The sequence below is a fragment of the Geospiza fortis genome, unplaced genomic scaffold (assembly GCF_000277835.1).
Source record: "Geospiza fortis unplaced genomic scaffold, GeoFor_1.0 scaffold396, whole genome shotgun sequence".
Lineage (NCBI taxonomy): Eukaryota > Metazoa > Chordata > Aves > Passeriformes > Thraupidae > Geospiza > Geospiza fortis.
This window is the reverse complement of record NW_005054345.1, coordinates 904,049-918,784: the sequence shown is the minus strand read 5'-3', so window position 1 is coordinate 918,784 and position 14,736 is coordinate 904,049. Positions and strand designations below refer to the sequence as shown.

General features: G+C 36.7%; 1 protein-coding gene across 1 annotated transcript in view; it reads left to right on the top strand.

Annotated features, from left to right (window-relative positions):
- FAF1 (Fas associated factor 1) overlaps nucleotides 1-14,736 on the top strand; it is a 146,801-nt gene that overhangs the window by 86,451 nt on the left and 45,614 nt on the right. Inside the window, exons 9-12 of the mRNA XM_005422936.3 lie at nucleotides 10,788-10,883; nucleotides 11,505-11,631; nucleotides 12,496-12,559; nucleotides 13,496-13,577. Of these exons, the coding sequence (XP_005422993.2) occupies nucleotides 10,788-10,883; nucleotides 11,505-11,631; nucleotides 12,496-12,559; nucleotides 13,496-13,577 (369 nt within the window). The remainder of the gene's footprint in view (nucleotides 1-10,787; nucleotides 10,884-11,504; nucleotides 11,632-12,495; nucleotides 12,560-13,495; nucleotides 13,578-14,736) is intronic.

The window sequence follows — 14,736 nt, the reverse complement described above, 5'->3', positions numbered from 1 at the left end:
ATAGAAGGACTACATTTGCTTCATGCCCTGCTGAGAGATGCTGGCAGGAGCTGTTATCAAAGACTCCTTTTCCCCTTAGTCATTTAATAGTAGCAGCTTCTCTTTTATTCTGTGTTCTCTGAGAGCAGAATAGGAAGTGATAATCTCCTTGGAATACAGCAGACACCTGTTTGATAAGTGGTAATTGCATTATTCCTGGAGGATTATCACAGTGGTGCTTGTTTCTTTGTAATGAAGCTCCACTATTATAAGCAGAGCAGAACTTCACTAGAAGATACACATTCCAGGTAAGAGAAACAGAAAATAGGAAACAATCAGCCTTTTTAGAAGCTCATTTTTAGAAGTCACAGTAGCACTGTGTTTTCAAGAGCTAACATTGCAAAAATCCAATTCCTCAGAAAATGATATCCATGAAGAAAAGGCAGCATAAAAATCCCATCAGTGTTTGAAGCATTTTTTTGGAAGCAGTTCTGCTAGCACAACTGCTTGAACTGTGCCAAGGAATTATATAGTGCTGGAAACAAATCCAGGCACTTCTCTGCCATCCAAAGCATTGTACAATGTTGTGAAGTAAATGGCATCCCACCATAGACCAGAAACGTGCCAAGTATTTGGCTGATACTCTTTGTGAATGCAAAGCAGTTCCCAAGGTGTATCTGTGAATATCTGTGGGCAATATGTGATGTGGATGGATTGTTGTTAGTTTGTACTGTTTTTTATTTTATTTGTTCCTGATCTTAAAAACCTGTTAATGGTTTTGTGTCTCTTTTGAATAGTGAAAAATAAGTAGTTAGAGATCAGACTCAGTAAAAACAGTTATTACATTGTCTATATTCTGTGGCAATTACATAAAGAAAATACCAGAAATTTAACAGACTCTGTTAGAGCATAAAAGCAAGCAAATGGAACAGGACAGTTTTGAGGAAAGGAAATACAGCAAGACAGGTTAAAACTCTTTAGAGTGTTTTTGTATTTATGAGTCTGAATCCATGTTAAGTGCAGCTGAATTTTTCATGTTAGAGTATCAAAAGTAAGAGTACACAGCACCACAAAACACTATAACCAGACTTCAAAGCATCCACAGAGAACTGATGGATGAGTGGACACTGGCTCTTTCCCATGTTTTCAGGGCCTAGAGGGATTCTTGTCCTTTTTTTAATTGACCTTTTCTTTCTTTACCTTGATCCCTTTCTCGATGGATGCTTTGACTCCTGGTATTTGTTGTCACCCAAAGACAGTGTCTCTTTAGCTTAGGAAAGGTTGGGAATCCCAGTTTATCTGTGAATAACACTCTGTTAGTTGTAATTTATCTTGGTTTAGTTAGAGAATTGTTTTTTTCAGTTCCAGAGCCCTTCAGGAATGTACAGTGAGTTATGACCTGTTCCCAGGCATGTGTGTTTTATAGATCAGTTCACACAGGTGTACTGATTAATAAACTCACTGGACCAATTTACATGCCTAAGTTTTAACCACTGAGTAATTAGCGAAAGCTTTGCTGAGGAACTGGAAATTTGGGAAATGTGTCATTATTTGCATATCAGTATAAAGCAATTACTAAATTAAAGAGTGCACGTTGTGACAAACATGAAGCTCCTTTACTGTTGCTTTGTCAGTGCACATTAACATCAACTTGATGTGAAAGCCTGGCTTTCTCTGCATGAACTAAAAATCCTAAGGCAGAAGTACACAATGAATCACCCAGAGTTTGGAGGCTAGCACGCTGAATTGCCTTGGGGTTCAGACTGAGGAAAGAAAAAACTCATGTAAAAGACCATTGAGAAAACGTATCAGTGGAAAGTAATTAACTCAAGATCCACAATTAGCCTCATGGTCTATACTTAACTGTGTTCCAGGTCTTTCAGCGTTTATTTAATTCTGTTACCCTGTGTTTCAAATAGCTGCAAATGGCTTGGCAGATTTTTCATCCTTTTTAATATTTACAGTTTTTGTCTAACAAGAAGAATGAGCTCTGTAAGTGATCATGGGTATTTATTTCAGTCTCTCAAGTATATTTCTTTTTTAGCAGAATCCGTTGTACAAGGAAATATTATTTTCTTTGTGTTTCCTTTAAATATATTTGTGGTTTGAAGCAACATTAAGTACTACAGTAGCTGTCCTTCTGCTTTAATTCCTAATTTGCCTAACTAGGCTCAGTCAAATGAGAAATAATCAAAACCAGGGATCATTTTCATTCAGCCAGCAAACGACAGGGGTAGATGCACAGTAACACGGCTGGTGATTAACAGGGCCCATAGCAAAAATTGGCATGTGTGTTCAACCAGCACACCAGGGCTGGGTGTTCCCAGAGCACCAGGCACCACTTTTTCTCAAGCTCACAAGAATCTCGTTGTGTTTTGTGGAGCTGCCTTTAGGGTGGCTGTCGCTGCAATGCCAGCATCCCTCCCCTGGTGTCTGAAGGACACGAGTGGCCTCCTCACTGTGCCTTGGATCTCCTCCAGCCTCCCACACCATCCTCAAGATGATTCCAGAGCTGCCTCACCATGCTTCTGCCTTCAGCACATGTAAAGATCTGCCAGGATTGTGCCTTCACACTGCAGCAAAATAAGATACATATGCAGCAGCCTTTCAAAATTTTGGCAAATTAACACAGCAGTCTCTTAATCCTAATCTGAAGAGTTTATCAAATTTTAAAACATGAGTAACAGTTCAGGCACTTTTTTTTCCCTTCAGAGCTCTTAAAACTTTTGAGTTCCGTGTTTTAACTCTATAGCATTCCTTTGTGATTTTAAGCTTCATTATAGTTCAGAGATCTACCATGGGAACATGACTGAAATCCTTGGAATGAATTTCCTCCAACCTGTGTTGACAGGTTTAAATTACGTACTCTGACACTGTTCTTGTGGCTGGATTAGAAACTTTTTTCCGAGTTAAACCTGCGATAAGTAATTGTCACAGCGCTCTGGCACAATGCTAATGTGAAGTGACGTGTCCAAACTGGCCTCAGTAACATGAAGAACCCCAACAGGTGTGAGGGGTGGATCTTCCCATGGGCCCTGCGGAACTTCTAACAGGGGAAAAATAGTAGAAAAAGTGAAATGAACCTTGACTAAAGCTGTCAGCAGTAATTATCTCAACAACACTTTGTGAGGAGTTAAAATAAGCATTACTGATTTATAACCTGAACACACTCCACGCTAGAGATGGTTTTTTTCATCCAGTTAGTGTTTAAAATGAAACGTTGAATACCTGTCAAGATTTTTTTCTTTTTACTGGAGAGGCATAATGAAAATGAAGTTATTTTCCAGAGGAAGTTAATTTCAAGGGCTGTCAAATTTTTTAAACTCTTCTGTTCATTTTCGTATTTGTGCAATAGTCTAATAAAATAAACAAACCTCAAGCATACTTGACTGTTTTTCCCAGCTAATGCTATTTGATGTCAAAAGACAGAGTGGCTAATGTGGAATTACATCCACTTTTTATTGTTATTCAGGGAGGGATAAGGGCTTACATGGCAGTAGATGAGCTTTGGGTGTTTGATTTCTTTTTTTTTGAATATTATGTACTGAACTTGGATAACAATGTCTAGTTGAGCAGTACAGACTGAAGAGAGCCCTTCAGCTCTGGGTAGTAAATCTTCCTGAGTCAATTAATTGCATAGTACAAAAAAGCTCTTGTTTCAGTCGACTAAAAGAAGGTGTTTAATAGATTTGCTTTTTGAATAGCAATGTACCTTCATTTTACTTTGGGGTACTTGTTCTTTGTTGGTGTGATAACACTTGCTTTATGTGTACTATGTATTTTAGTATGGATAGAAGTAGTTTTACAGTCTGTTAGTACTGGAAAAATACTTGCTAACTTTTGAGAAAAAACAAGCCAAAGGATAAACATTATTTCACAGAAAATCTTTAATCTCTTGGAGCTTTAGACATAACTTTCAAACATGAACATGCAGGAATTCTTAAATTCTGATCATGTATCACTTTGCCTTTGTGAGATTATACATTGAAAAGAAGATAGGTTATTTATTGAATATATACAGTGACAAGTGATGGGTTTGGAAGTGTTGACCACCTGTTTGTTCCCAAGGAATTCAGTGAGGGTTTGTCTGAGCATAACAGGCTGCCCATGCACTGTTAGTAATGCCTGATTAAACACCAGGAGCTGGAGCCATGGCAAGAAGAAGCTCATACGAAAACTGTCTCATGTCATAGTGTCATTTTTCTTGAAATGATGAGACTTGGAGTATCCTCAGAAATGATATGAGTTGCTTGGGGGTCCACCACCTCCTTCTTGCATGGATTGGTTTCTCTGTTTGGATCTCCAGCCAGGAAAGAGTGTGGAGCCATCTGATCATCTCTGGAGAGCTGCAGAAGATTGCCAGAGTTCCCATACTCTTATTTCTTCTGCTTCAATACTCACATGCAAGGACTATACTGAATGCACTTAGAAACCACAATTTTATTTAACTGTTTGTTTAATGAAAAATTTCCTACTCTTGTATTTCAAGTGCAAAAACAAAACTTCAGTCACTTGCTCTACCTCTCACCCCTGCCTTGTACACTTGGATTTTTCCTATATGCCACATTAATTGCTATATCCTGCCCGCCATACAGATATTCCTTGTTTTTCCTTACTTCCTCAATCTTGGAAAGGATAGGTTACAAAAGGAAAATGGGAATGTGAGTGCGCCTCAGCTGTGGAGCAGCCTGACAAATCTAGCTCCAATGGTAAACAGCAAGAAGAATAACTTATTTTCTAGGTGTTCCAACTACACTGGTTTATCATTAGTTTTGTCTCATTACCTTACCTACTGTCAGTGCACTTAGGCACTGAAAGCATTGGATCCCTAAAATACCTTGTATCCAAGTCCATCTAGTAGTACCATGTGCATAGAATGTTTGATAGAAAAACAAGAACAGAAGTGTTCCTTCTAGAGTTTTTCTTCCTTCTTAAAGTTTTTGTTCCTTCTCAAACTTCATATAATTGTGTTCAAAATGCAACTTTTTTTCCTGTATCTTCAAGAAAATCAATCCATCCCCCCGTCTGATAAATTGGCATTTATCATACTCGGGAAATTAGTTTATGCTATAATAAAAGGTTACATTACAGAATAGTAAATTTAATATGAAAATTGAAATGCTTGATAATGCTCCTGCTCAGACCTCTATCCTTATCCCTTCTCTTACCTGGTGAGGGGGAAGAACCATCATGGTAATTAATCCAATGAGAAAAAGGATCAAATTGTGAGAGTGAAATTTTCATAGAGGAGACACCAGCCAGTCATTGAGTATTTCACTATGGGCACCTTTCTGAAGTTATTTGTAATAATTGAGTGTTATGAAATGTACTTGGTCATGTTTATTTCTCTATTTTTAAGCCATGTATCAGTCAGTAAACTAGTAATGGAAAAGGTAAACAACTCACATTTTGGGCACAGTGAAAGGGCTGTCACATGGACTATTTGAACCAGGATTAGGTTTCAATCTGTAGGTAACACTGCATTTATTTTTGATTGAGATTTTTTGGTGTGATATATGTGTATTACAAACTCCTGCGTGTGTAGTGCAGCCTGCTAAGCAGCCTTTAGAAAGAGCCCTTTTAATGGAAGATTTATCGGGGAGAGTCAAGTATCGGAAAACATGCTTTTTATTTTGTACACCAGAATCTTGTTTGCTTACTTTATCTCTGAGTATTAAAAGCAGAAAATGGATTTTCTTCCTTTTCCTCAATTGAAAATCATGCTGTGAGAGTTCCCCTGTTAAGTTTCCTATTGAAAGCAGATTGTATACAGCCAAACATGATTCTGTATTAGAAGTTTAGCTACTTGAATAATTGGACTGATTCATAGAATAAGTTATACATAAATTACATTTCTTTTTAGGATCTTTTTATATTAAAAATCTAGAAGGTTTGTCCACTGCAGGGTTTTGGTTTTGGCTTGCCATTGTCAGGTAATGCCTGTTGCTTCACTTGCTGTGTGTGTGCAAGTGAAATCTGGCATCATTTATAGAATCTTCTCCTTTGTGTATGGATCAAGTAGTCTCTGAATTTCTGTCTGATGCTTTGTGAGATTTGCAGTTTGACCTTTGAATTTCTGAGAACAAATTATCAAGAATCTCTACTTTATGCCAAATAAATGGTATTAGAAAATATTTTGACATGGAAACATGCATCTCCAGTGAGTTGGAAAGAATTTATCATTTGTGTAGTTTGAAAATAAAATTACCATGTTACAGTGACTGAAACAGTTTCTCCTTTTCAGTGGTCTTTTAAACAGCCAAAAACTGTTTTCTTTAAAATTGACAAGTACTGGGTAATATAGCTGAAGGCTCCATTTAATAACTTGCCCTCATTAGCAGGTGTCTGTATGTTCAGATAGATGCATTAATGTCCATTAAAGCAAATCAGAGTGCCCACACACTCCAAACCCTCAAAACCCTCATTGCTCTTGTAACAATCAAAAGCTTAACAAAGAGCACAAAATAAACCAATATTCCTACCTTCCTTGAACATTATACTTGCTTGTTCTGAATAGTTCTTGCTTACAAAATGCTTTATCCCTTTGCAGTGATGGGATCCCTTGATGGCAAGTATCCTGTGAACAGCACAAGCTCTCAGTAATTGAGGATGAGGAAGAATGTCCTGTTCTTTACAGATTATTGCCTTAAGCTGGCCATTTTGGGTGTCCCAGTTATATTCTGTAAGGCATTAGAAAGCTCTTACAGCTTCCTTCACTTTCCTCATTAGGTATGGTTGCCATTCAAATCTCTTTTGAGACGCTGTTTTTCTCCATCAGTGTGTGGCTGAACATGAGGAAGGCCAATTTGTCATATCCAATTACTCCTTTCCTGATGCAGTCCACTGAGCTTATAATTTTGTATCAGCATTTCTCAGAGGAGCGAGTTCTGCAGCTGGAGTTCTCTGCTGGTATTGTTCCTTCATGTTCCTTCTACTGTTTATCTTTCTCACACCTTCAGCATCTTGATTAAATATCTCTGGACTGGTGCAAGAGACTGAGTTTGTTCCTTCATTTATAATGTCAGAAGTCTGCAAGAGTGGGAATTAAGTTGTGCCAACAAACTCTTTCTAGAATATACAAGGTTTTGAGATTATGGGCTTGTAATTTTTCATATTATTCTGAGCATGAGATGGCAGCACTCTGGAATTACATGCCCTCAATGATTTCTTTCTCTCCATCAGATATATTTGTATCGTGAAATATTTGGGAAAAAATAGTGAGTTTAGACTGTTCTGAATTACATTTGTAGAAGCTTCTTCATAAAGCTAATATAACATGAAGAATAATTTATTGTGTAAAGCATCTGGTCTCACTCCAGATTTGGCAAATATTTCTGGGTTAATCTGGAAGGTTGACAAAGAATCTTGCATGTTTGGATCAGAAAAAATGTTGCTTAGCTTTATCCCTCGATTGCTAATGCTGGCAATTGAAAAACAAATCATCTCACACTGAGCATTTACAAATAGTATTAGTGTCTTAGAGCTGGAAAGCACAAGTGAGCACCAGACTATTTCTTTCCTCTCTAAACTGTAAGATTTTGTAGTGATCTTTCTTTTAGTAGTTAAAATCGATTTCAAGTTTTGTGCACTTCTAGTCCAGGTTGTACCCTTACCTTTTTGAATCCCAGAGCTACTGAATCCATGTAGTATCTCTGCTGTTTCCTTAAAGGAGACTTTCCTGAAATGTTTGAAATCTTGAATTTTATTTTCCTTCTCCTTAAAAGCTATAGGAAGCCAAATAGGAGATTACTTTAACTTTAAATAAATACAAGCAATGTCTACACAGTGTTGGACAAAAGATCTGGCTCTGGAGTTACTTTTTGCAAACAATTTTCCTTATTTCTGATTTTGTTTCACTTTCTTCCTCATGTACCTTTCAGTTCTGAGACAGTTTGATTTGCACAAGCATAGGTTCTCTGCCTAAAAAAAAAAGAGTAATCTTTTTTTTTCTGCTTTTGTATTATTTCTTTTATAACCTATACCTACCTTGTTGTTCATGCACGAGTCCTGCAAATGCATTTTCACTGTCTTTTCTTGTGCATGTGGAAGCCATCCCATTCAAGCTCTGGTACCCACATAGTGCTGACTTTCATGCAAAAAAAAGAAAAATTCAGAAAAGTGACTGACTTTGGAGGTTTTTTTCACAGCCAGATGGGCTCATAAGCTAGAGAATATGAGTAATCAGGTACTCTGGCTACAAACCAGCTTTTGGGGTTGGTTCAGTTATGGGTTTGGTGTAAAGATTTTGTCCATTCCCGTGGGAAGGTGGCTGAAACAATGATAATTTATTGCAATGATAATTTTTTGCATCTCTTTTTGGGAGGGGGCAGGTGCAGTATTCAGAAAGAAAAATCTCTCCTAGAGCAGTGTGAGATCTACAGTTCTTGCCACTGAGACATTTCAGTGGTGCTCCCATCAGTACCTTGCATTTACAGTACTAGGAAAGGGTTTGTTGAGCTGCCTGGACCACAATCTTTTGCTTAGTCGTGGTGTTTTTATGATTTCCAAAATAAAGCTTGAGCTTTTGTGGTGCAAGAGCCTTTCTTTGCAAGAGAACTCTCTACCTTTGAATGAAGATAACTTTATTCTAGAAGAATGTTGATGCCTGGTGTTTATTTTGGAACGAAGGCAGAACTGCTATTTCTTTTGGAAAAAAAAAAAAACTTTTCAGAAAGGGGAAAAAAAATAAGCAAAGGGAAGGGTGATTTCTCACACCAATGTGCACAAACCCCCAACATTCCAGCAACTGTCTGGGGAGTGGGATGAAACAGGCTCTGATGTGGAACCCCTTCTGCTGTTAGCTGGTGTTTGAGAGACGCCTTGACACTATAATATAGGGTTGCAAATTGGAATTGCAACACCCTGCAATTGGGCCAAGTGATGAAGCAGCACAATGACTGCCTGCTTGATCTTACCACTCTCTCTTTAATGTGCATGTAAAAGATACTGGGAGCCTTTCCAGGCATCTGTCAGGGGATTTGATGCTGTGAGAGAGGGAACTGTGGTCTGTGTGTGGTTCATGTGGGTGTTTGTGTGTTTTACCAGCATTTCATATGGTGTGATAACTACAGGGCAAAGTTTCAGGTTTTATAACAGTTGGGTTTTGTTTATTATTAAAAGCTTAAAAAAATAATAATTGAAATGGTGGATTATGGCAGAGAATGCAGTTCTTATGCTCTTGTCACAGGAGTTTCATAGGTAATTGATCTAGAGCTGGGTGTCGTCTTTAATATTTCATTTACTCCAGAGTATTAAAACTCACTTCGTTTAAGGCGATTGCTGAGCTTTTTACACAGCTAAACTTGTGTTTAACCTTGCTGTGAGAATGTGACAGTAGGCTAGTTCAGACAGGTTAACATTCATTTGGTAACCAGCCTGCTTAATCAGCCTGCTTCAACCTGCAGCAAATTAAATCTCTGTGAGTTCTAGCAGGCAAGTGAGAAAGTCGCTCTGAATTATGTATAAAAAATAAATGGGCTATTTTCAGTGCTCATGGCAGTAAATGAAATTTGAGGCTTATGATTTATTCTTGGATTTTTGTTGAGAATGATTGAAATGTATTTTACCTTAATGTTTTTATAGTCCAATTAGGAGAGTGCTGTATTTCTGAAATGTATAATGTAAATATTTTGTTCTGTGCCCTGCAAAAATACTAATAAGATTTACAGGATCTAGGTGTCTTTCTGTCCTCTTCATACTTCACCTGAAGAAACCATTAGAAAAGATGTTTTAAACACACAGCCAGGACTACCCTTCTCCACATCCCTGAAAATTGCATAGCATTAAATACTTTGTCACTGCCAAAACCAATCAATTGTCTTCATTTAAGAGTTACTTGCATTGTAAAATCAGTTCAGATAGGTCTTAGGTGCTTCTAAAATTGCTATTTGTGGTCATCAAGCTTGCTTCTGGACTGATGTGCTCTCTTCCAGAAGAGGCAGGAGGCTGGGCAGAAGCTTTAAATGTAGGGATGGCACAGGTGCTTCTGGTCACAGAGTGGGCAGTTCTTATTTTTGGGCATTATAATTAGTGTATCTTTGAATGTAATATAGGACCAGATTTTCAAATATTATTGCTGTGTGTTTGCAAGCATCATACTGATTTTGTCTTTCAAATGACAGTAGAATTTTTCTAAAAATTGAGATTTAGGCATACAGCAAAGGGCAGAAGTGCTGTTTCTGTTGGCACTGGCCACTGACCATCCATCCTGTGGACTGTGCTGGCTGCAGTGTCAGCAGTTTGGGTTGTGTGTCTTTGTTCATATGAGGAACATGGTGTGCACCCTTGACATTTAAAATGACCAAAAAAGGAGAAGAAATATCTTTTTTAAGTTGCCAATGTGATTGTGTCTATTGCAATGTCTGCTGATAAACAGATCTTTCAAAATGCAACTTTTTTTTCAAGATGATTTAACTGTTTTTAATTATGTGTATCAGTACTTAGCATCTTTAACAATTGCTTCTTGATTAGCAAAAAAACCCCTACATTTGCATCATCAATGCATAGCACTGTAAATGTTGCCATGTACAGTAATGTTTCAAACTTCAGTACTGCTTCAGAAGAAAATAACAACTCAAGGCCCTTTGGAGTATGCAGTTCCATGGATACTCTGTGCATACACCTCAGTAAAACTCAGTTGATGTTTCCTTGAATACTTTAATGTAAGGAAAAATTTTAGTTTTTCAGGCTTCTTAATAGGTGTTTAAATAATGCAGTCTTTAATTTGAACCTCTAAACAACCTTAAACCCTCCCCCCAGCCTTTAATTGAGACTGTGACTTTAATGAAGAACCATTGGTTGTTTTGTAGATGACTTTAGCCGTGTCAGGACTGACTTTTCCTTGCCATCGACTCACAGTTGGAAGAAGATCCTCACCTGTACAAACAAGGGAGCAGTCAGAGGAGGTAAGGACATCATCTTTGTGCTGCCAGTCTGCTCTAGGAACAGGCAGGGACACCTCAGGGTGCAGTGGTCACCATCCCTCCTGTTGTGCTGTGTCAATAGAATTGTGTCTTAAAACAATCCATTTACAGTTCCTGCAGTTGTGACAAAGTGAGGAACTGGGCAAAGGAGTCATTGAAGAAAAAGAGGAAAAAGAAAGCAAACAAATCCCAGCAAAGCATCTGACTGGGAGAGATGATCTTAGCTCCTTGCACTAAAATTTTGATTTTTCTCCTTTGTATGGGTATTTCAAATACTAATATAAAAGCCACCATTGTGTAGCTTTTCTCCCTCTTTCTTATGCAGTTAGACCAGCTCTGATACCATTAGGTGGAAAAACAGCATTAACTTTGGATAAAATTTGCTCAACTATGTGTATGCAGAGATTCTTTAATAATGCATTTTGTCACATAATATTTCTGTCAACCAGACTTCTGTTAAAAATTACCTTTGATAATGTTGTATAAAAGAATAAATTAAACTGCAGTATATTGTGTGTATTTGTCACTGTGTGTGTATTTTGTATTTCACTGAATATGTCTGAATTAGAAGCTTATAGTGGATTTTGGTTTTGTTTTATACAGCAATGCACTGATGTTCATATGGTTAGTGACAGTGATGGAGATGACTTTGAAGATGCTACTGAGTTTGGAGTTGATGATGGAGAAATGTTTGGAGTAGCTTCATCTGCCTTGAGGAAATCGCCAATGAGTAAGAGTTACAATTAACTCGAGGTTGTAGCAGAGGTGAAGGCAGAGAGGTGGGAGGGGGCTGCAGAATTAGAAACTGGGAAGTACTTTTTATAGGAATGGTAGAATTGTTTGGATGTCATGTCTGATGGATGTACCAAGGAAAATACTGCACACATAACTGGTAGCTATAAAAGCACTTTTCTGTGGAGGGAAATTTTTAACCTTGCAACTGAATAATAATAATTGAGCTTAAAATTGATGAGTAACAAATAAAGTCAGAGAAATTGTGATCTCTATCCAAATGCACCTGTATATAACTAGATTTCCACTTCCCTGTTTTGAAAATTCTACAGATTTTATTTTTGATGCATGTTTTACTCATTATGCTGATCAAGTTTCTCAGTGATTATTTGCCCTTGAATTATGAAAAGGATTGAGCAGGAGCAGTCAGTTACCTCCTACATGCAATTCTTGCATACTCTTTATTTACTTTAGACTCGCATTAGTGTTACTTCATTAGAAGTTTTTTGACAGCAAATATGTGTAATATTATGGAAAACTTTCTGACATTTTCAATAGGAAGGGTGGAGCCTTTCAAGCCTTAAAGTCCAGAGTGCTAACTCTGAGCAAGTGATATATCACATTACACTAGAGCTAAGGATTTTACTGTTTGGAAAACCTGAATATATTCATGAGACCCTCTGGAAATTTCTTGTCTTTCAAAAGGTTCATAGTCAATAGTCTTTCATGAAGTTTATATGGTTCCTTGGTAACACTTCAGTAAGCTGGGAACATGAAATACCTGTGAAGTGAATGTGTTTGCATATTACAATCTGTTACCATAGAGTTGCATTTCTTTTTTTTTCCCCCCCATTTTTTTAAGTGCCAGAGAATGCTGAAAATGAAGGAGATGCCTTATTACAATTTACAGCAGAGTTTTCTTCAAGGTAAGCTTAGCCTGTTAACTGTGCAATTCTTACTACAAACTCAGTTGAAGTTAGTAAATAATGAAAATAAGAATAAACCAAGTCTACATGTTTTCTTGTGAGATTATAGCATATTTAGAAATCCTAATCTAATTTATTTAAATTCTAACTCTGCTGCTAGAACTGCTTCTGAAATAAAATTATTTCTTAGCCCAAGCTGGAGTGGTTGATTCTTGTCCTGTTTATTTTGCCACTATGTAGTACCATTACTTAATTATGTAAAGATCCAGAAGGATGAGAAAGACTGGTTATATTTGATAATTTTATTATGATATGCAGGGACAGAAAAGCTGAAACTGATTAATATTAAAAAATAAATACATAATTGCTGTAAGAATTTTCACAATAGCAAAGTGTTTGGGTCAATATTGACTTTTAAAAAACAGAGATATTCTGGATTTTAAAAAAACTATACTACAAGTCATGCACTGTTAAACAGTTACTTGTTTCATTGAATAGGCAAAAGCTGCAAAGTAATGCAAAGTTTATGTGCCTTCTGTTTTCAGTCCAGTGATGAAATATTGCTTTATGTGTATGAGATGCATTAATGTGTAATGTAAGAATAGCCTTCAATAAACCTTTATGAATATAATTAAGAGTGGAAATAATTTGAAAATTTTATAGGAATTTTATAGAAAATTGTGTAGAACTGAAGGTAACTCATGTGTAAACAGAATGTTTTTATGATAAAGTTGGTAAGGTAGTAGTTCATTACTTTGAGTTTTTCAAGGTCAGAAAACAAATGAGTCCTAAATATTTTCTTTCTTTAGAAGTGTAATACTCATCTTTCTAAAGATTTAGCCAATGCATTATATTTACAGAATATATGAAAAGGTAGACTATTGAAATGACTTGATTTTGTCCTTTTGTATTAATTGGACATTTTATCTCAAATAGATATGGTGACTGCCATCCTGTTTATTTTATTGGATCATTAGAGGCTGCTTTTCAAGAAGCCTTCTATGGGAAAGCAAGAGATGTAAGTGTGTATAAAAACTACTTTATTTAAAATAGTGGGGGATTGGAAATCACCTTAAGTGTTTCATCTTGATTTTTGGAAAGCTGAGCTACATTTTGTAGTTGTTTTGCTTTTATTGTTTGACAAGAGTTGCACTCATTCAGTTGACTGACCAAAAGACTTACCTTGGTGGTTGCTGAAATTGCAGTGAATAACTGATGCTTTCTAATCATTCAGGCTGTATTTTTACTGAAGCTCTTTAGTTGTCAAAGCTACTCTTTTTCTTTTCCCCTCCTCCCTTTTCTTCCTGAAATAATGGTGTCCTAGCACCAGACAACCCTTCCTCCGAGTCTTGTGGTTGACAAGTTCACTGTTGCATGTTGGTAACTCCTTTGAAGAATGGCTGATGAAATTGTAAATTTAAATTGGAAGCTCTCTCAAATAAAGTGTGCTCTTTTTTCCCCCTTTGTACAGCCTTTATCTGCCAAGTAAGTTCCAGTACTAAGGTTTGGTTGTTTAGTTTTTCTGTACATCCAACCAGGCATCTCAAGTTTCTGTTATTCCATGCACAGTTTTAAAATCAGTATTTTAATAAAATTAGAATGGGGACAGTTTATTTAAGTTTTGGTGACTTGATTCACTAAGGAGAAACCCAAAACCCTGCATAATTAAGCACAGATAAAGCTGAAACACAAACAAGAAAATCATGCTGTTTAAATTTACTTTTTGTTTTCTTGATAGATGTTTAATTTTAAAATGAAGAATGTAGTTATTCATATTGGAAGGAGTTTCTGTATTATGTTTTGGGCTGTTCTCATAAATGTGAGAGTTATAAATCCACACTATATAGCTGAAGTTGACACATACTTAACACTCTAAGTTTAGTGAATATTTTCATGTCTTTGCACAGAGAAAAAAGTCCTGTGAATTGAACAAGGAAAGGGTGTGAGTTGGGAAGTTCATTTAGTGTCATGTCATCAGAAATGGTTGACAGTGTATCAGTGTAAGAGTGGACAAAAGCTCATAAAGAACTTTCATAAACAGTTTTCTACCTATAAATCTGATATTAATGCAGTGCAGTTACTTAGTTTTTTTGTTGCTCAAAATACTTCTTGTGCTACTTACATACCCCTTTTGAAATTCGTATTGCCTTACATTTTTAATATTTCATGATTTATTC